The 23,097-nt window shown below is 37.0% G+C and overlaps 2 protein-coding genes across 4 annotated transcripts in view; one reads left to right on the top strand and one right to left on the bottom strand.

Moving 5' to 3' along the window:
• Positions 1-79: 79 nt before the first annotated feature.
• Positions 80-4,797, top strand: LOC125242603 (CDGSH iron-sulfur domain-containing protein 2 homolog). Its single transcript, XM_048151398.1, has 3 exons — positions 80-308; positions 1,312-1,520; positions 3,376-4,797. Exons 1-3 carry the CDS (start codon positions 212-214, stop codon positions 3,466-3,468), a joined length of 399 nt encoding a protein of 132 aa, XP_048007355.1. The 5' UTR covers positions 80-211; the 3' UTR covers positions 3,469-4,797.
• A 1,658-nt stretch (positions 4,798-6,455) lies between these two features.
• LOC125242556 overlaps positions 6,456-23,097 on the bottom strand; it is an 83,273-nt gene continuing 66,631 nt past the window's right edge. For all 3 annotated transcript variants that reach the window (XM_048151322.1, XM_048151321.1, XM_048151320.1), the window contains exons 5-7: positions 20,525-20,675; positions 12,252-12,318; positions 6,456-7,138 (exon numbers count right to left, since the gene is read on the bottom strand). In XM_048151322.1, coding sequence (XP_048007279.1) covers positions 7,133-7,138; positions 12,252-12,318; positions 20,525-20,675 — 224 coding nt within the window. In that variant the 3' untranslated portion in view covers positions 6,456-7,132. The remainder of the gene's footprint in view (positions 7,139-12,251; positions 12,319-20,524; positions 20,676-23,097) is intronic.

Below are 23,097 nucleotides of genomic sequence, written 5' to 3'. Positions count from 1 at the left end.
GAACCCCTAAATACCATTTATCTTGTCTCCTCACTACGCAGAAGCAATACGATACGTCATTTGTGACGTATGTCAGCACAGCATTGACATTTGTCACCAGAGCGCGTTATCATCCGATCTTGATTCCATACAACTATTAAATTGTTTGCGTAATAATTAACATCTTCATTACTTTAATTATTTGATAAATCATTAAAATAATATAATAAAAATGTATTTAGTGTCGAATTTGGTCAAAGTTACTATCCCGAATTACTTAGCAGGACTGCCGATTCCCGATTCAGTCGGTGGTTGGTTCCGTCTCGGAGGTAAGATGTCTTTCGTTTTAAATAATAATTTCAATTATTTTAGTTTAAAAAATGTTAATCCCGTCAATGGTTTGGGAAAATCTCTTTATTACAACTCCAACGCGAGGCAACTTAAGATAAATCATAATCGTAGTTTTCTAGTTCCGAACATGACATACTTTTGCAATCGTTTACGTTTGAGTCCTAAATAAATAATCGTTGCATGTTATCTCAATTAATAATGTAAGCAATTAAGTTGTTAACAACATTAACAATCAGTAATAAAAAGTGTTAACAAACTTATTTATCACTGAAATTTAATTGTTAGAATGCACTGTCTTTTAGCAGTTAATTAATGTATACATGTTGTTATGTAATCAGCTATGTTCTCATTGTGTTACTAAGTAATGATACATTCATCACCACCAAATCAAAGTTGTTAAGTAGGTCACCTTTGTAGCGCATGACAATCACTTGTTAAGCAATGTGTCATGTAATTTTGCTACTCAATGTGTTGTAGTTTAACACCTTTACAGGCATGCACAAATTATAAATTCAGATATGCACAGAAATTCTCAAAAAGTTAGGATAGTTCCCTAAACTTTCATAATTAACCCTCACGCAAAAACGATGGGGTGTTATAAGTTTGACGTGTCTGTCTGTCTGTGTGATGTGTCTGTGGCATCGTAGCTCCCGAATGGATGAACCGATTTGAATTTAGTTTTTTTGTCTGAAAGCTGAGTAAGTAAAGAGTGTTCTGTCGCAGAATGTCGCAGTCGGGGGTTTTTTTCAAAATTTTAATTTTGTGGTTAAGTTATGACTACTATATCAATTCCAATTCAAAAATATGAGATTTTAAAGTATTGTTGCTTGAAGTACCCCAATCCTTTGCAACGCAAGTTAAAATATTATCACTGTGTCCTAACCTAGACATGTTTATCATAATATATTCAATAGTAGTATTGATTTTTTTTGTCTTATCCTTAGCTAACCCATATTTGACTAATCATTATATTATTTCCAGTGAAAGACTGGCTAGCCTTGGTCCCTCCGACACTTGTGATTGGTGGCATCTCCTACTACTCATACCAGACCATCAAGAAAGCGCAGGCCGGCGGCAACGGCCATGTGAACCACTGCGTGAGGAAGGACATTGACAAGGTAGTGGACTTTGTCGACATTGAGGACATCACGGAGAAGGCTGTGCTGTGTCGGTGCTGGAAGACCAAGAATGTAAGGGCCAAGTACTCATTACACTCTTATTATTTTCATGGAAATTATTTTTTACATTGTATCATACACATTTTGATCTGTAGGTAATAGTTCGCTGACTGTTCATGTGTTCAGTATTTCCTCCCTGGATTGCGTAATTGGAAATATTTTTACACAATAGGCTACTAGACTCTTATCGAATTTGGCACAAGAAATTATTGTTTCCTGTAGTATTTGACATAAGAAACCAATTTTTATAGATTTTGGGTATTAAAAGTGTATGGTGGCTACGTATTTTCGATTAAAAATGTGTGTAATATTTTTTTAACATTGGCCACCGAAAACGCTGTCAGACGTGTAGTGACGTCATAGAACCTAACTTAATGCCTCATAACTTACATGTCAGAAAATTTTGAGTTTAATTCGATTTACGTCATGCGCACACAATCTATAGATTAACATTGCTAATGATGTTTTTGCCTAATTAAGTTAAAGTAAACTTTATAAACGTTCTTTGTGGTTTTCAAGTCGTAATAAAATATGGTAGTATTTTTTTTCGGTTAATTGGACAGTAATAAATAATATAAAATAGACTTTAAAAAAAGGTCAAGTAGCCTATTTGATGTAAATTATTTAATTGATTAATTGTATTTTAATCATAAGTAGCTATGATGTTTAATTTTTTGAATTTATTGTAAAAATGATGGACAAAGAACGGAATTTTCATACACCTTTTTAAATGCTATAAACAATTGCTAAAATACATCAAATTCTATGAAAAAAACCATAGATGGAGGAGGATTCAGTTTGTCCGGAGAATCACTGGTACCCTAACTGGCAAACCACCTGGGGTTTCCTGTGCCCCATTTTGGGAAATGTTTGCCTTATTAAACCTTACTTATACATGACGGCCAAAGATAGTTGTATTAATTTTCCATTTCGCTCGCCATGGACGCCACGCGCTTTCAATTCTCTACGATGTTTGCGTGAAGCCTACATTGTAGGGCCATAACGTTTAAAGTGTAATTATACCTCATTTTCCAGTCTAGTGATTATCTGGAGCATCAAATTCAGTCAAGGTTTTTGATATCCATTATGTGTGAAATATGAAACATGCCTAGGAATTTTACAATATTAGCCGGTTCCACACCACACAGAGAGAGCAGCGTCGCTTGTAATTCGCTCGCGCGGCAAACGCATAATGTAAGCGTGCCTCGGACGATGCAGGCTGCTCACCGTTTGCCGCGCGAGGAGATTAAGCGCCCCTCAAAGCTCTTTAGCCCGTGTGGATTATTACATATATTACATATACGAAACGTACTTAGCACTCGTTTTTCTCTGGATTTATGGGCGTTTTCAGAATTTGGGACACCCCAATTAGCGTATAAGTTGTTAACAAAAATTTACTCGCTGTCAGTTTAGTGACGACAATTAAGCATAAAATCTGTCTAAAAATTTACTTTTTTCACATTGTGAATGTAGATTGTTGCTTAAAGTTTATGTAATTGACATAAAAACAATATTTGTATAGAAATTTCATGCTTAATTTATCGTCACAAAACTGACAGTGAGTTAATTTTTGTTAACAAAACAACTTACGCCAATTGGGGAGTCCGAAATTCTGAAAATGCCCTTATATGTCATCATCCTCCTTGCGTTACCCCAGTATTCGCCACGGCTCATGAGAGCCTGGGGTCCGCTTTGACAACTAGATTTGGAATTTTATGTAATGAATTACACCTTGTTATTTTTGTTTTGCGTTACATTAATTGATGTATCAAAATTAGGAGCGAAAACCCGTTTTCATACAATTTTTTCAATTATTTCTCGTGTTAAAAATTTGACCCGCTCTAATAAATAATGTAACCTGTTTCAGTGGCCATACTGCGATGGCTCCCACGGCAACCACAACTTGAGCACCGGGGACAACGTCGGGCCAGTTATCGTGCGACACAAGCCCGCCAAGTAGACTGCTAGTGGACATATATCTGGGGTCAGTGCCGTCCAAACAGCCGGTTAGGTATCATGGTATCATATACACATAATTATGTTACTCTAATCTAAACCTACACATATTTAACCCTTAAATGTATATGGTTTCAAAAACGATACTATTGAAATGACACACCTGATATCAGATTGACATCAATTTTGAACTTTGATATAGTATGAAAAAGTCTCATATTGACGTAAATCTGATGTCTAGTTGTGTCATTTCGATGGCATCGTTTTTGGTACCATTTTTTTTTATTTATTTCTAATAGGTAACAATACAAAGATGCTTACTACTACAATTACGCCATACCAAAGTTTAACGGCGAGGTTATGCACTCTGATATGCATCTAAGGGTTAATTCACTGGGTATAATGCGAATAAATATCACTATCTTACCTTTTTTGTGACGATTCTGCCAGATTGCACTTCACGTGTTCGCGGAAGACTGATTTCAAATCATTCGCGTTGCACCCAGTAATGACATTAAATAGGTATTGGCGGTAACCAAATAAGTACAGTCAAGTGTAAAAATATGGGTGTACACATCTTACTCAAAATATGTCCTATAGCATCTTAGTCCGGTGTAATAAGAGCGTAGTACCATATTTATGAGGCGATTATTTCGATACGTATTTTTGCACTTGACTGTACTATCCAGATAGTCCATGTTATAAGAACCTTAAGAGAACGCTTGGTGTATTTAGTATAAATAATATGCCTAAACAAGCATCACTCATTGCTTTGGAATTGTACAAAAATTGTGTCGGTTAGTATATAAGTAGAAAGTGATTTTTTTCGAGCTTACGTATTAAGACAATAACTTCTCACTTCTCTTTAAAGTTACCTGGACGTGATGGACTATCAGCTACAGAAGTGCATGGCGAATTTATCAATGAATTCGTTCATAATTTCTCCATGCACTTTTGCAGCTGATAGTACGTATTTCGTCACTACTTTTAAAAGTTAAAACGCAGTAAGTCTATATGCATTCCATACATACTTACTACAATTTTCTTTTCATTGACAGACGAAGATACAAGTTTTTTTAAAAGTAGTGACGATTTCTTAATCGTAATGAAACCATTAAAGCTACAAATTTTTTTTATTATGGTTTCTGTCAGTTAGGTTTTTGAGGATTATGTTGATATTATTATCGATTAAAGAGTTGATTGATTTACTGAATCTAATAATAAGTGAAAGTTGCTTTTTTTCTTGCATTTTATGATATTTTGTAAAGTTTTTTTACTCTTGTTTTTGAAACTCTTCACTTTGAAATAAAGTACGGATTGTTATTGCTCTTAAGACATCGTTTCATTTAAAAACACCTATGGGTATGGAAATAAGACACAGTATCTTAGTAAATACGTTTAATACGCTCCCAAATGCTGGTTTCTTACATTAATCACATCACAGACATGTATTGACTTTATATTACAAATAAATAACATTCCTCATATGCCAATCTAATACAACTCACTCCAAATAGGTACAATAAGTTATCCAAACCTATGGCACAACACACTGTTAACAGTGTTAACCCTTTAACGATTTTGGCGTTTGTTCTACTCATTCGGTTTTGAACTGTAATTCTTATAATAGGTAGAGATGCGTTTTTGTTTTAAGTGTGATGGCAAGTATGTTGCCGCTACCGATTAAAGGGTTGAGGCCATAAATTTATAGTTATTTAATTATAAGGCCTGTGCACATCGATTGCGGTTGTGTAGACATGTACTGTACGCGCTCGTTAGGCCGATAGTCCACTATCATAATATGTTTATCATAGAAATGTTTATTATAGCCAACGGGCCATTTTTTTCAAAGATGTCCACCCCACTTTTTTGTAACATGGGTATTTCTTACGCGCGAGGTCTTTCGATATTGATAGGAAAAGAATGTCCCAAGATTTCCATACATTTTTCAAACCTTCCATTTCGTTACCGCCATATGTACAAAATGTATGAAAAAATGGTAACGGAATGGGAAAAAACCTTGGGACACTTTTTTTCTCCTATTAGGATTGAAAGAGCTCCTGATTCTGAGTGGAAACCACATAACCTTTTCCAAATAAAAAAAAAGTGGGGTGGACAACTTTGAAAAAAATGGCCTTAAGTTTTTCTTCACATTGGAGAAAAGGGAGGCATACAGACCTATGATCATAATTCTATGATAAACATAATTATGATAGTACAAGTGGCCTTATACAAATCAATATAAGGCCGATAGTCCACTATCATATGTTTATCATAGTAGAAATATGAACTGTATGCCTCGTTTTTTCTCCAACGTGAAGAAAAGGGAAGGCATGTTGCCTATGATCACATTTCTATGATAAATATATGATAATGGACTATCGGCCTAACCATCACTTGCGTGTCACCTGCACGCAACTGATGTGGACAGGCCTTAAGGCGAAACCATAACCTGAATTAAATATACTAAGAAGTACTTAGGACTACAGTTTAATTCTGTCATAAGAAATGCCGTTTTCACAATTATGGTTCATCTACGTCTATTCTATCTATACACCGTGTTGTTTTTGTTTTCCGTTAAATTCGACACGTAGCTAGGTTCATTATCAGGAACCACCCTGTATATCACTTTTAGTTAAATTCGCAAAAAAAGAAATTCATCATTTTCATACATAATAAATGAATTTATTAGTGTGAGAGACCCTTAACCTTTCGTATGCGTCTGTCAAAAAATTGTCATTAATATATTAGTCATAATAACTACATGTTAAAGTTGAAACAATATGGAGCAGATCTGCTCCTAAGCATACGAGAGGTTAAGAATAACATTCAAATTAGTGTCAATTGATTGACGGCACATGTCAAAACAAATAACATTAGGAATTGGTAAAGGTTTTCACACACGTGTTCAGTTGTTATCTTTATTTTTTTAATAACTCGATAACCCTAAGAGTTAAGATGCTAGTTTCTTAGAGAAATTAATTGTATTTGATCTAAAGAACCTTCCCTTAAAGTTAACGGAATTCAATAAAAACAGGTTGTATGTATATGTAGACATCTATCCCTTTTTAAAATCGTGAATTCAAGCCTCAGCTCAAGAGTCAAAGCTCTTAAAAGCACAGAAATGTCGAGAAGGAAAAAAGAGGTCAAATTTAAGTATCTTGTAAGATACACTGCTACAAAAAGGGCTGTTTTCGTCATAGAGATTGCATATATATGGCGTCTATCAGTTTAAAAATACTTATATTATGCTCTTTTTATCTAAACTAATGCAAGATCCTGGGCTAAAGTGATTCTTAACTAACGTAGTTATTCCATAGTAATTTGATCAAAAACACTTAAAACTTGCGTTGTAGGTAGGTATCTTTTTTGATGCTTAGATGTACTGATGCGGCAATGGAAATTTCCAAAATGGCTAAGTTTTGACCGTAGGAAAAATTCTGAAATTTTTCCTACGGTCCATTACATCAATTTAAATTTCCTACATTTCTTGTGAAACTTTCACGAAATATCCAATAACTTCTCAATTTATTTGGAATGTTTCCGCAACTTGCCCATCAGTACTTAATTAGCTAATAGTATTGATTCTGTTTTAGATTATTACTAAACAAATTCAGTCTTGAAGTAAATTCCCTTAGAAAAATATGTTGTAGGCTTCCATCAAGTCTTCAAAGCTGAAAAAAAAAGAAAAATATTAAGAGCATTACTTAAGATTTAGATAACTAAGTTGAGACAAATTGAAACAATAATACATTAATATCTGGGCAACCGAGCTTCGCTCGGTTCTGTCGTATCCTTGACATGTGTCGCCGTCTAGTTCAAAAATGAATAGTACCTACATCGAGCGAAAGAATTCTCAGCCTTAACAACACAACTACTCCACACGAGATGGCGCGCATTTCGCCACAAAAACTCAAATAGTGTATTTTCTATTCGTTTTAGCCTTGACCTGTGTCGCCATCTAGTGTTTGCAATAAATAGTACTTACATCGACCGAAAGAATTCTGTCTTAACAGTACAACTACTGCACACGAGATGGCGCGCGAAGAAAAACGCATGAAAACTCGAAAATTCGCGTTTTCCGGGACCTAAGGATAAGTTAGACCGATTTTTCACCCCAAAAACCCCCACATAACAAATTTCTGCGAAATCGTTAGAGCGGTTTCCGAGATCGTCAGTGTAAATAAATATATATATAAATAAATAAATAAATATACAAGAATTGCTCGTTTAAAAGTATAAGATTTATTTTATTAGTGTTGTGTTCCGGCCGGTGAGTAAGGCTGCCAGAGCTCAACGAGGGTGCGGTGTGCTGGTGACGGAAGGACCTACGGAACTAATTTGTACCGTCTATTGTCCTTTGAGTTGTCGGCAACACGAACCCTCCTTAGAACTTGTACACTCCTTTTTATATTTATATTTATATTTATTTATTCATACAACATACAAGCTTACAGTATTAAAACCAAGACGCTTACATGCTACATAATTTACAATTTACTTACACAAAAACAAATACATATTTAAACATTACACACTTAAATTTAAAAACATATATAACCCAGTCAAAAATGACCCTGGGGAGTCAAAAAATACGTCAACCTGAGGCTGTTCGACTGAAAGTTGATTTAGGAGTGAGAGTGCCCGATTGGTGGGAGCATTACCAGCTTGCCGCGTGCGCACCCCGCCTGCGGCAAACAGTCTTCTTCTGCGTCGTGGCGGCAGAGCGCCACCCTCATTGGCACCAGGTACACACGTTCTCGGCGCCTGAGCTAGCAGTCCTAATCCGCTCAAGCACTTTACTGTTATTAATTCTATTACGCAACAGGTTATAGTAATGCATTACTAATAACATTTTCCGCCGTAGTTCTAGAGTATCTAGTCCTACCATTCCAGACACAAATAATGAGGGAAAAAGTAGTATCTATAGTATAGTATCTATCTATCTATAGTATCCGTACGTCCTTTTGTAGACATAACGGGCAAACTTTCTCTGTATCCTTTCCACCATGAGAGAATACTTTGCTTCATGAGGATCCCAGATACATGCACCAAACTCCAACCTACTACGAACATACGCATTGTACAGAGTCATTGCCACTTTAGGATTCTGAAACTGCGACGCAGTTCGCATGATAAAACCTAGCATTTTATTAGCACGCTTACAGATCTCAGTTATATGCGCACGGAAATCTAAATGTGATTCTAAGGTCAAACCAAGATCGCGGACCACATCGACCCTCTCTAGTGGTACCCCTAGCAGATGATATGACGAGGGGGTTTTAGCTGCACGTGCTCTGGAGAATGAAATCAGCTTACATTTAGTGACATTAAAGGAAAGCCGATTTGCAATACTCCAGGCCGCAACATTGCTAATGTCACGCTGTAGCGCTTCACAGTCTGCCATATGCTGCACGCTTCTAAACAGCTTTAGGTCATCCGCGAATAGAAGGCACTCTGCGGTGGATATCACATCAGGTAAATCATTTATCATGATGTTAAATAAAGTAGGACCCAAGGTGCTGCCCTGGCTTACTCCTGATCGCGTGTAGTATGGTACTGTTTGGCATCCATCCATCTGGACAAACTGACTGCGGTTGCGTAAGTAGTTGGAGAGGAACCTCAGAAGCTTTGGTGTAAATCCCAAAGCAGAGCACTTCTGTAGCAAAATGTCATTACTAACCAGGTCAAAAGCTTTGCGGAAATCGAAGTAAGCCGAATCTACCTGGTGGCCCAGTTCCATTTGCGACATAATGTAATCAACATACACAATAAGGTTAGTAGTGGTCGAACGGCCTTTCCGAAATCCATGCTGGGAGTCAGCCAAGCTCACTGCAATCTGCCGGCTAATATGTCTTTCGATCATCGTCTCAAACAGCTTCGCAAAAACTGAAAGAACCGCTATTGGTCGATACTCGGTAACTTCTGATAGATTTCCTCCTTTGGGTACTGGTGTCACGCGAGAAATTTTCCACCTTGCTGGATATTGGCTAGATGCTATGCTAATATTAAATATGTGTAGCAAGGGGACCTCTAGTGCAGATATGCAATCTTTAACAAGGTAAGGAGGAATTCCATCAGGACCGGCAGATGAACGAGCCCTAAGCTTTTTGGCAGCGCCGCGAAGTTCCGACCCAGACAGGCTTTCTAAAGAAATATGAGCCGCATCACGAGTATTTCTGCTTGATGCTGCTTGCGACGACGCTTCCTCAGGATCTAACTTAGGCACATCATTCAGAAACACTGAAGCAAAGTATGAAGCAAAGGCATCGGCTGCTTCTTGCCCAACCACTGACTTTCCCGCATATTTATACTCCTTACAGGTGGACCTTTTTTAGCTTTGGACTTTACATAGGTCCAAAATGATGCAGGGTCTTGGCCTATATTATGCTCCACTCGGTTGATATATTGACGATAGGCGTCATCAATTAACATTTTGACATGAGACCTGTAGTACCTGAAAAGCTCTCTGTTAAACTCTTCACCTTTCTCCTTGTACCGCTTTAAATGAAAATACTTATATTTAATGTTCCGTATTATGTCAGCTGTATACCAAGAAGGATAAGTGTAGCGAGAAGCTTTGAACGGTGGCTTGCAAGGGACATTATTCGTGATGCACGCATACAACTTTGTATAAAATACATCGACGGCGGTATCCACATTATTTTCTGCTAAGACTTCTGACCAGTCAATGTTTGCAATATCAGAATACAAGGTAACAAAATCAGCCTTGCGAAAGTTCCATTTAGGGGCAAAGTTGTTATCATAGGCTGGAGTTGGAGGCTGTTTAGAGGGTATGGCTCCTCGTGGCACCGACAGTGTCACCTCTAGCGGAGGATGATGCTCGTCAATTGGTACCAATGGCTCCATATCATCAGTCACACTCACTCTTTCAGGTTGTAAACCAGTTAAAACTAGATCTAGAACTCTCCCATGAGTATTTTCTACACCATTAAACTGGTTCAATTTACAAAATTCAACGAATTCATTAAATTGATTTCTTACGTTTAAACTACAGGAATACAAATTAAAATCCCCTATCAAAAGTATGTCTAAATCTGGGTATTTACAGACAAAATTTTCTAGACAAGCCAAAACACTTAGATATTGATTGTCTTTATAGTTAGGTGGGAGATAGACTACACAGCATAAGAATTTTACAATTTTACTTTGCACTATCGCTATAATTATCTCCATGTAATCTTCAAGACCATCAATATCCACTATGCGATGTACAGAAAAGCAATTTCGGACAGCCAGCAAGACGCCACCCCACCCTGCGTCTCCCGGGCTTTTTGCTGTGTACTCACAGCGAAAAGGAGTGTACGACTGTCTAATGGGTTGGCAACGCGCATGTGACGCTCCTTGAGTTGCAGGCGTCCATAGGTTACGGTGACCACTTTCCATCAGGCGGACCGTATGCTTGTTTGCCACCGACGTAGTATATAAAAAAAAGGTAATTATTAGCAATCCACAGAGAACATTCTACAGTCACTCAACGTTTATTATCATGTCAGTAATTCAATTTGAATGAAACATTTATTTTGGCAAGAATGGGCGCAGAGTTCAATGAAACATTTCTCCTGTACACTTGTACACTGAGAGAAATTTGCATTGTGAATTTAACAAGTTCGACTTGTTGCGGTTTATCCGTTTGAATCAGCCAAACGTATGTTTAAAACAATATGTGTCAGGTTGTTTTTATAAAATCGACTTGTTGATTCAAATATATTGCCGATTCAATTGACAAGTAGCTTGTTGTTTGAACCAAAGAGCACGTAGGCGCTATTTTAACCAAAAAACTTGTTGAACGAACATGAAAACTGGTTGTATTTTCTCTCAGTGTACAGTCTAGCAAAAAAGAGTAGCAATCAAAAAGTGGCAACATAGTAGTGTCGAATGAAATAAATCTTGGAAAATAAGTAGCGCCTACAAATACTAAATAGCAAATTGTGTTTATTAATTCAATTCATTGTTTCTGACTTAGAAGAGTAGCATGTCCATAAGGCAGGGTTTGCCGATTGCCTGATAATTGTATGGTATCGTGTAGTACCGTCCCATTCGTTATTTGTCAAGTTATTAAATTTGTCCCATTCAGCTTTCATCACTTACCCCCTTATTCATAAACGTATTCTAAAGTTATCAAGCCGATAAAGTTCGTTTGTCCCTTTCCGACGTATGGTGTGATAGAAGGGGACAAACGAACTTTATCGGCTTGATAACTTTAGTGATCGTTTATGAATAAGGGGGCTATTCTTTATTCGTCAGTAAAGTCGCCGTCAATAGAATTTGTGAACAATGTAAACAAACCTTGTAGTCAAAATATCTTTAATTTCCATTCTAACTCATCAGATACTGGCTAAATCCATGTGTTATTTAATCAATTCATATCGCATTATGATCCCCAACCTTTAATATAATAAAATTGTGCTAGAATATTGATATTTTATACAATGGTTTGTTTACATTGTTGACAATTTCTATTGACGGCGACTTTAGTCTTTGTCGTCTTTCATCATATGCGTTACTTTCCTTATTCTGATTTCGTATAATTTGGTCTTATTCTACTAGTGCCTATAGGTAGGAATTTTCGTATGGACCTACAACTAAGAAAAAATAGATTTAACCGACTAAAGCAGAATGGGACGAATTTAAGAAAGTTTACAAAAAATTAATGGGACGATTCCAAGCTCTTTGTGACAGAGTAAGTAGGTCACTACTTATGATAATAGATCTGATTTCTTCATATTATTGAAGGTGAAATATAAACACTCATTATACACTTACCTCTATCCTTGTTTCTGCAATATTCTCCTCGTTTCTAAGTAGTTCGTGCTTCAAGCCGTTTCTCTTCCTGAAATAGTAAATCATAGATAAATAACATTGTCTTTAGTAATATCAAAGACATATAAATAACTCCACCTAGACAGATAAAGTCTAAGAAAAAAACGTACGTCAGTACCATACAGAAAAAGGTACGGTGAACTAGATGGCGTTACACCTTTGGGGGACGCTCGACTAGATGGCGCTAATATTAATATTTGACATTTTAACACATATCAAGCTGAGAATATGGGCCAAATTGTCAGAACTAAGGTTCAAAAGTTTTAAAGCCTTTGTCAAGAGATGGCAGTCTATGCACTGTGATTACACATTTGACTTCGACAGTAACGCTCTATAACAGTCGATTCTCTTTGGTAATATCAAAGACAAGTACCTAACTCCGTATAGACAGATAAAATCTAAGAAAAAAACGTACTTCGGAACCATAAAGAGTAATGTGCGGTTGCTTTAATGGCGTTACACCTTTGGTTGATTCTCGGCTAGATGGCGCTAGTATTAACATTTGTGAGTGTGCACGGAAAACGTCCCACTTTGTCGATTGCTATAAAGCCGCTTTGTCAATTTATTCATATAAAGATACAAGTAAATCTCGCCTTAATGGTAACCGACAAAAAAATGGGACGTTTTACTAAACACACTCATATTTGATAATTTTAACACGAGCAACGAATTTTAACGAGCGCGGATTGCGAGCGGAACGCCAGCGTTCCGCCGGCGCACTGCTACCATTGCGCTCCGCTAACGCTACGCTATCAAAACGCTTTATGTGTGGCGTGTGGCGGAGGCTTAACTGTCATCATTCTCTTGCCCTTCCCATTATTTGGGGTCGGCGCAGCAGATCTATCTCCTCCATTCCTCTATCAGCCTCATATTTCCATTGCATGCTACAACTCTCACTCTCATATCATTTTAGCTACTTTACCAGTTACTAGCTTTTGCCCGCGGCTTCGCTCGCGTTAGAAAGAGACAAAAAGTAGCCTATGTCACTCTCCATCCCTTCAACCATCTCCACCTAAAAAATCACGTCAATTTGTCGCTCCGTTTTGCCGTGAAAGACGGACAAACAAACACACAAACACTTTCCCATTTATAATATTAGTATGGATTCTCATATACTCGATGGTAATATTTACTTAGTGAGCTAAATAAATAATGAGTTAGGTAATTATTTGGTGAACCACTTTCCTGATTTACATACACAAAGATAAGACCAGTGAGTAATGTTAAGTATTGGAATGTGCTTAACGCACTAACGTCGGCGTTATCGTTAAATGAGTTTGTTTAATTTACCTACTATTTTATTTATGTCATGATGTACGTAATACCAAAGACTTATATTATATATAACTCCATATAGACAGATAAAGTATAAGAAAAAAACGTACCATACAGAAAAAGGTACGGTGGCCTAGATGGCATTACACCTTTGGGGTACGCACAGCTAGATGGCGCTAATATTAATATTTGACATTTTAAAACATATCGAGCTAAGAATATGGGCCAAATTGTGAAAACTGAAGTTCAAAAGTTTGAAGCCTGTGTCAAGAGATGGCAATCTATGCACTGTGATTACACATTTTACTTCGACAGTAACTCTCTAATAATACTCGATCCGCTTTGGTAATACGTAAGTAGCGCCTGCGTCTACGTCTGTTTCTATGAGTCAGAACAAGAACTAGCAGTTTTTAGAAACAGAACAGGGGGGTTACCATTAAGTGCTAAAGTCATTCAGTTTAGGTCGAGAGAAAGGGACAAAGCTATAACAGTTCCATAGCTCCGTTCCTCTCTCAACCTAAACTAAACGGTTTAAGCACTTCATGGTAGTCCCCCAGAACTGGCTACGTAGTACGTAGATATGAGAATTCATTAGACAATTTCGAGTACTGGTATTAGCAACGTGCGTTACGCGCGTGAAGGAGTGGAGCAAATTATCACAAATACATACAAGTACATAACAGCTATATTGAAAGGGATACCAGAACATAACAGCTATATTGAAAGGGATACTTCCAAACTCGAGATAACAAGGAACAAATCAGACGACACTCAAAAAGCAATAAATAGTGAAACAATACCTACATTGACTCCTCCACCCTACTCAGAAACGAATAACAGCGGCACGCGTAATTCCTTTCGCACATGAATTCAAAATATTGATTCAGAATACGCAAAGCCTTAAAAACAAATGTGATATCATAGAGACATTCCTACGAGATGAAAACGTCGACATAGCCTGTCTATCAGAGACCTGGATCTCATCAATGCAGAAGGATTCGATTTCCATCGACGGGTACGACTTCGCGGCATCTTACTACCGTCAACATCACCAAGGCGGCGGCGTTGCAATACTCACAAAAAAAGACATTAAATTTCGTGAAATACCAGAAATCGCAGAAATGTCGCGGGAGTGTATAGTTGAGTGTTGTGCTGTTGAAATTCCAGAACAAAATATAATTTTAATAAATATGTATCGACCAGATAGGGACATTAATGTATTCTTCGATTGTCTAAATAGCATACTTCAAAAAATTAAACAGAAAGAACAAAAACGAAATATACTTATAGTTGGAGATTTTAATATAAATATGCTTTTAAATAATACCACCACGACAAAACTTTCGGATGAAATGTTAAGTAATAATTTAGTACAAGTCGTAAATGTGCCAACTCGACAAAGTAATAATTCTAGTTCCTGTATAGATCTCGTATTCACCAACACTAAATCTTATTCAATTGAAGTTACGGACCACGGCATATCAGACCATAAAAGTGTTATGTATAAAATTCAAAACATGCAAGTAAAAAAAAAACCCAAAATAATTTTTACGCCACAAAAAGAATATTTAACGAAAAAAATATGTCATCATTTAGACTAGCATTACGTGAGATCAATTGGAATAACATGTTTTCTCTAAACAATAATATAAATGTTAACTATGATTTATTTCATTGTACGCTACAAACATTATTAAATGAACATGTACCCCAAAAGCGCATTAAATGTTCAACTACAAACCGCACCAAACCATGGCTAACAAAAGGTTTGCGTATATCTTGTAGACATAAAAGGCAACTCAAAGTCTTGGCAAATAAAAATAAAAATGAAGTAGTTCGTAACCATTATAAAAATTATGAAAAGATTCTAAAACGTAGTATAAAAATGTCCAAAAAAATTAATTACGCCAGAGCTATGAATACATCAAAAAATAAAATGAAAACTATGTGGTCCATAATAAATAATATAAAAAAGAAACAGAAGAATAGCGCGTACAAAAACATGTCTCTTAAAACAGCTGACGCGCTAGTAACATCGCCGGAGCTGATAACTAACGTGTTTAATGAGTACTTCGCGTCGGTCGGCGAGACGGACCTTGGAGCCGGCGCCGATCCGTCGCGCGCGCATTGTGTGCATACCCCCGTTAATAATTCGATATTCATACGACCCGCCACAGAAAGCGAAATAATTAAATTAATAAAGCAGCTCAAAAATAAGTATAGTTCCGGTATGGACGAAATACCACCAGTCCTATTAAAAATATGTACAACAGAGTTAGCGACCCCTCTTACATGGTTAATCAATCAATCATTTAACGAAGGAAAATTCCCAGATGTACTAAAAATCGCAAAAATAAAACCTATTTTAAAACCAGGCGGTGATGCAAAAAACCCTACCCAATATCGTCCGATAGCCCTCTTACCGACCATTTCAAAGATTTTCGAAAAATGTATGATAAATCGTGTTTATAACTTTTTAGAGAAATTTAACATATTAGATAAAAACCAATTTGGATTCAGAAAATATCATTCAACGTCACTAGCGGTTTATAAATATATGCAAAACATTTTTGAGCATATAAACAATAAATCATATAGTGTAGGGCTTCTGTTGGATATGACGAAAGCGTACGATAAAGTATCCCACGAAATATTACTTTATAAACTGTATGGCATGGGAATACGCGGTCTCGCTCATAACTGGTTTAAATCATACCTTCAAAACCGTATGCAATGTGTACAAATAGAATTTTACGACGAAAAATCCGAAGCTATTAAAACAGTTACGTCAAACATGCGAAATATAACCTGTTCTATCCCCCAGGGAAGCGTTTGTGGATGTCTCCTTTTCTTGGCGTATATAAACGACCTGCCAAAAAACATAGACACGAACACGAGCTGCGTTATGTTTGCCGATGATGTTTCTCTTTTGTTTAAATGCAATAATAGTTTAGAATGTAATAATCAGCTTAAAAATATTTTTTTCACGGTAAAAAACTGGCTCAGTGACCACAATTTAGAAATTAATTTGAATAAAACCAAAATTATACAATTTAAACCTGCACAAAAAAAACCTATTGAGTTAAATTTAGAAAGCAATTCGTGTAATATAGAGGAAGTCACAGAATTCAACCTTTTAGGCATAACAATAGACTCCGGAATTAATTGGAAAGGACATATCCAAAAAATTAAAACAAAAATGTCTAGTTTTCTATATGCACTTAGTGTATTAAAAAGAAATACAAATTTTAAATGTGCGTTATCAGCCTACTACTCATATGCGTTCGCGTGGCTCCGCTACGCCGTGGAGCTGTGGGGGGACAGCGCCGAGGCCGATCAGCTGTTCGTGATGCAAAAGAAATGTGTTCGTATCCTAGCTAATATCCGGATCCCGAACAGTTGCCGCCCATACTTTATCCAATACAGGCTGTTAACCCTACCCTGCATTTATATATTACAGGCTGCGCTTTTTGTCCGGGAAAATTCAGATTTATTCGTATTAAAACGAGATAAGGAAAATACTAGACCGCAATACAGGAATAAACTCCTTTTACCAAAAACTAATTTAGAAATGTGTAAAAATAGTCCCCAATATAAATGCATTTTGATATTTAATAAAATTCCTAACACAATCAAATTAGAACCTAGAAATGAATTATTTAAAAGCAAATTTAAAAAATTACTAATTGATAAATGCTATTACTCGGTTAAGGATTTCCTTAATGACAATAGTTTGGATAGCATACCATAATCTTTCAAATAATATTAGAATATTAAATGAATTGTATTTATTGAATGTAATCAAATTAAATCATTAAATTAATTGTTATTATATAATAACTAGCGACCCGCCCCGGCTTCGCACGGGTACTATACCTACATGTAAACCTTCCTCTACAATCACTCTATCTATTAAAAAAAACCGCATCAAAATCCGTTTCGTAGTTTTAAAGATTTAAGCATACATAGGGACATAGGGACATAGGGACAGAAAAAGCGACTTTGTTTTATACTATGTAGTGATACCTAAAGTTTAGCTTTTAGTCTAGTTTTAAGTTTCTGTTGCATGCCCTTCCAGGGTGTCATGGCCTTACTTGTACCTTATTATGTAACATCCTAATTTTATTGTACATGACTACAACAAATAAATGAAATAAATGAAATAAATGAAATGAAATAAACAAGTACCTAACTAATCTTATGGCATATCAAACATAAATGTCAGGTAGCCGTTGGAATTAATTTCATCCATAGGATAACAAAGAAAAGCCTACAAAATGAGCACAGTACCAATCGTGCACGTAATGTGATGTTCCTTGCTTCAAAGTATATAGTAGCAATATGTGCTACCCTTTTAGACAATCTAGACTCCACAAGCAAGCATGCAGCCGATACGCGCGAGTACAAAACATACGTAGGTACTCTATGTAGGTACGTCAAGGAATTCAATATAGTTGCAAAAAAAATACCAAAAATATGTATGCACCACCTTTTAAAAAAACCGGTCAAGTGCGAGTCGGACTCGCCCACCGAGGGTTCCGTACAAACTTTCAAACTCCCCAGTTAAAATAATCTCATGTTTTCACATAACTCTAACGACTTGACTAGAAGACAAAAGTATAGGTACTAATGAGCATTATTGTGTATAGCGCCATCTCTCGGTGAATTCGCTAACTAATTTGCGCGACCATAGTGTATGTTGGTTTTTCAGGGATTATTCTTTATAATGTTAACCGATTTAAACAATTTTTACTTTATTGGAAAGAAGATGATTTACGTAACATCTCGTATTAATTTGAAGTACTATATACATCCGCAAAGGTGGGTAAATTAAAAGTAAAAATCTGAAAAGTTTTTGTGAATTAAAAAAAAAGTTTTCAAGATACAAACACGATTATATTTTTCCTGTAATATTTAGCATAAAACCAATGTTTCCTAAAATTTTCATAATTTTTCGTTGGTAAACTGCGAAGATAAGGGGGGGGGGGAACGGTATTTTTTTTTACATTTTCCTTCAAAATTCTTTTTTTTTCCACAAGAAAAAAATTATAAAAAATAGTTTATTTACGTTAAATTTAAGCTCTTTCTAACGATACCCCACTTGACCTAGTAACTTGAAATTTACAGTTTGCCCCCCTTTCATTTTGGCCATTTTCTACAATTAAAATTAATAAATTAAAAAAAATTATACCTTCTATTTGTAGAGGTTTACAATGTTTACAACTATTCCAAATTTCAAGTTGATAGCATTAGTAGTTCTCGAGATATTTAGGAATGTGACAGACGGACAGACAGACGGACAGAGTCGCACCATAAGGGTTCCTGTTGTACCTTTTTGGTACGGAACCCTAAAAACGGCACATGGTCACGTAGTTTAGGTATCTTCCCTAAGCAATAAAGTCGTGTACAGTATGCATATTTTTGGCACTTTTTCCGCGTCTATATTTAATTCCTTGACTGGTACTATGGGTATGGGTAGGTACATTTACAGGGCACAAAACAGGCTTCTTTGTGCGACCCTCGCCACGGCTCGCTTCCGTCACAACTGACCGCTTCCTACGTACTACATGAGCTTTATCAGACTGTTTTAGAACTCTATGGTACTACAATAAGGACTGTGATATGTCAGTTTACTGCTTGGACGACGGTACGTATCGGGTTTCGAATCCTTCGCCATGACAATTCTAAAACGTTCGAACTTCAACTTTTAATCAAACTTTTGTGTCCCTTCTTCTAACGAACAAATGGCTATAACAATGCCGGTATAAATAAAACTTCAAGCCTTTTTATGACCACAAAGACTGCTTTGGAATTACGACGTTCAGTCATAGGTTTTAAAGACCTAGAGTTTTCGGTGAATTTCGGTATGGTCGGACAAGATACTTACTGAGATATTTTGATTTCCTGCTTATGTTTGGCTTCATGAGTGGGAAAGTAAGTAAGCATATTATATTAGCGTCTCAGATTCCAAAAGTTTTCTAAACAAGAAAAGATTAGACTTTAGAAAGCTAAACTAATTTACAAATCGCAGGTACCGTATCGAGTTTGTGCACGCCGCCAAAATTAAAATCGTATGGCGGCACTTTGTGTCACTCTTAATTTTTGCTTTAATGAATTTCATGTAGGTACCTATAAAAGTTATATGTACCTCTACATTTCTATAGCTACATTACATCCTTGACTAATCGGAACAAATGTAAGCAATTCATGAAACTGAGTTCTAAACAATAGTTTTCACTGTCAAAATGTCAAGATACTAAAGCGTATGACATATGTACTAAGAATGTGTCAGAGACTTCATAAGTATTTGTCTACGTTGCTTTTGTTTAAAATATATGCATAAGTATGTGTGTAATAACGAGTGAATTACGCGAACAAAGCTCTTAGAGGATTATTAGTTCAGATACGCTTAGTTTCTAGATATTATGTTTGTGACTCACTGAATAGAATATAGATGAACAAACGAACACTAATATCTTTATCTTAAATCGGGAGTAACTTTTAATTTAAGTGTAACTTTCAGTCTGTAAGTACCTAACGGGCGTACAGTGAACCAATTGGAACCTTAGGCCACTGTAGAACTATGTCATAGTGACGTTATAAATCAGATTGTAAGAAATATTTTACTGCTTATCATTTTGTCATGGTTCCAATTGGTCGACTGTACATCCGGCTATAAGGTTCTTCAAGGTATTTGCTGTGATGAGGCAGGTGACTTAAACGATTCGTTTCTGTTGCTAATGGGCATCACTACATAATTTGTCAGTACCAAAGTAATGCAAACTCACAAACTACACCCAATTAATGTTCTTCACACCACCAGCACACGCGCAAAGTAGGTGATGCAGCAAATGACCAAACCAACAACATGATGCCGGCTCCGATGCCTATCGGCCTCTTACTTACACTTATTTAGTGTTAGTACTCAGGTAAGTACTCACAAGTATATCCTCCTCCACACCACGAGTGACGTGTACGCGAGACAGGCAATGCTGCAGGTGACCAGGACCATGATGCCGGCCGCGGTGCCGATCGGCTCACTCCGTGACGTGATACGCTCCTTTGAATCCTTGCTGACGATGTCGGTTGGGCCTGCAATTCAAAATTGAGTTCATTATAGGTTTAATTCAAAATAACGACCACTGACAACCTCTAATTATCTATCGGTGGGTGAGCGACTGACGGCAGCCGCTGCCGTCACTGCCAAGAGGTTCGAAGTAGATACAACCCACAATCACTATTATTTTAAGGAAAATGATTTGGCATGGATTATTTAGCTTTTAGATAACATTTACTCAATGTTGCTGTTGTTGTTTTTTTGAAGAAAAATATATTTGAGACCATATTATTATTCTTAAATTCGTAATGCAGGCTTCGTCGAGTGAACAAAATTCTTTCTTCGTTATTAGCTACAAGCTTCGTCAATGTTGTTTATAAAACAAAACGCAACAAAGGTACTGCAATATATGTACAGGAGATAAACGTGCCTTTGTCCATTATGTATTTAAGTAGATTGTGAGTGTATTTGTTTAAAGTGTCTTACTACTTAGTCCGAGATGCGTATCACTGCTATACAAGAATAAATTTCCTACAGACAAAATTTCGGTCTCTGTGGAAGGGGCCTCACTTGTATGTCAGAATAAGCCTCATTTGCCCCAAGAAGGCACAGTGATACTGCACATCGATATTATACGTAGTTTACCAATCGAATCTATAGTTAAATTGCTAGATGTGAAAACGCGCTTAGGGTGCTCAGTGTTTATTTGATATTACATGTCCACCATCATAAATAATCGACAGTTGTACCTATTCATTAAAACACTTGCCACACTTGGAACAATGTCCATGTGCACGATATGAGTAGGTGACTAATTACCATCTTCACAATGCCTAGTCACACAAAAACTTTCTAACGAAATGATTTCGAAATTAATAAGCGCTTGGGTGGTCCAGTCAAATCTGAAAGTTTGGTTAATCGCACCATAGAAATCATGAAGAAATTTCCTAAATACGCTTTTCATTGATCTTCATTTCTGTAGCAAGCTTTGTACTAAGTAGTCATCTTATTAATTCCACATCATCAGCCCTTGTGAAAAGGTATTAAAAAAGGTATAAAAGTGCCGCCGTTAAGCCTGGCGTCCACTAGGCGCGCCGAGTCGAGCCTCGTTTCGTTAGTTCGCATTCACGGTACGATATATCTGTACGATCCGTCGCAACAGATTAATCGAAACGACCGATCGATAGTGTATGTCAACATCGTTAACGATCTACTTGACCGCATACGATGTCGCAAATCGCAACAAATCCCGTGCGATCGAAAGTGTGTGGCCCCTTGCGATTTTTATCTCATAATTACCTACTATATTTATTATTCCGTCTCGTAGTAACGGGGGCCGGGGCGGGGCGGGGGGATGGTATACGATATCGTAAACGATCGATCGCCTCGTGCGTGGCTGGCGCTTTCGATGCGACCGATCGTTCACGATATCTGTCCGATCGATCGAAGCGATGAACCGCACCGTGAATGGGAGGCTTTATGAGACTGCGTCCATTAGCGACGCGTTGAATCGCATTCAAATGTATGAGAACTCGATTCGACGCGGCTCGATTCAGTCTTAGTGGACGCCAGGCTTTAAATAGAAAGCGTAGGTGTTCGTTACGCGTGTTTATATCAATGACTTCTCATTATTTGTTCGGTACAATAAACATGAACACTTACACCGACCGGTTTATGTGTAAAACTGTACTTTATAGCGGCAGTTATAATGTCCACTTGAATTGTAAGTGCATTTTACTAAAGATTCACACGCCAAAGCCTCTAGCCAAACGTACAATCATCGACGCTCCCTGGCGAACGATACGCAACTGGCTCTGTCGCGCAAATAAGGAAGAGCGATAGGGAGAGCTAACTAAAATACGTTTCGGAGCGTCAACGATTGCACTCTTGGCTACAGGAACTGGTACTGGTAACTTTGCGTAGGCGGCACGTGTTAAACAAGTCTGAATGCAAGCAAGTCGATGCTTAACTTTCATAATAGCGTGACATGTTTGAAAGATGGCCAAGTGGAGAAAAGTGTAAATACGGAGGCTTCTGAATAGCGGTAATAATAGTTATTTGTTATACAAGGGGGCAAAGCTGTATTTTAACGCCGAGTGTGGAATTGAAAGACGAGCAAGTGAAAGGATTCTATAGTTGAACCACGAGCGGAGCGAGTGGTTCGAGAATAGAATCCTGAACTTGCGAGTTTTTTAACACACGAGAAGTAAAATACATTTGCACCCGAGTGTAACACAAAACTTTTCCCCTCGCTATTAGCGAGGAAACTACAGCGCAAAAAATGCGTTTATCACTGCTTTCAGTAGTTCCACAGGTGGTAAATCATCTATATTACTAGATTCACCTACTTTTATCAATTTTAAAGCAGTTAATTTGACTTTATTCAAGGTCAAATTACTTTACCCACTAGTGGATAAAATGCGTTTTTACCCGCTGGTATTAAAGGACAAAACACGT

The sequence above is a fragment of the Leguminivora glycinivorella genome, chromosome 3 (assembly GCF_023078275.1).
Source record: "Leguminivora glycinivorella isolate SPB_JAAS2020 chromosome 3, LegGlyc_1.1, whole genome shotgun sequence".
NCBI classification, from domain to species: domain Eukaryota; kingdom Metazoa; phylum Arthropoda; class Insecta; order Lepidoptera; family Tortricidae; genus Leguminivora; species Leguminivora glycinivorella.
This window is presented reverse-complemented; position numbering and strand designations above follow the sequence as displayed.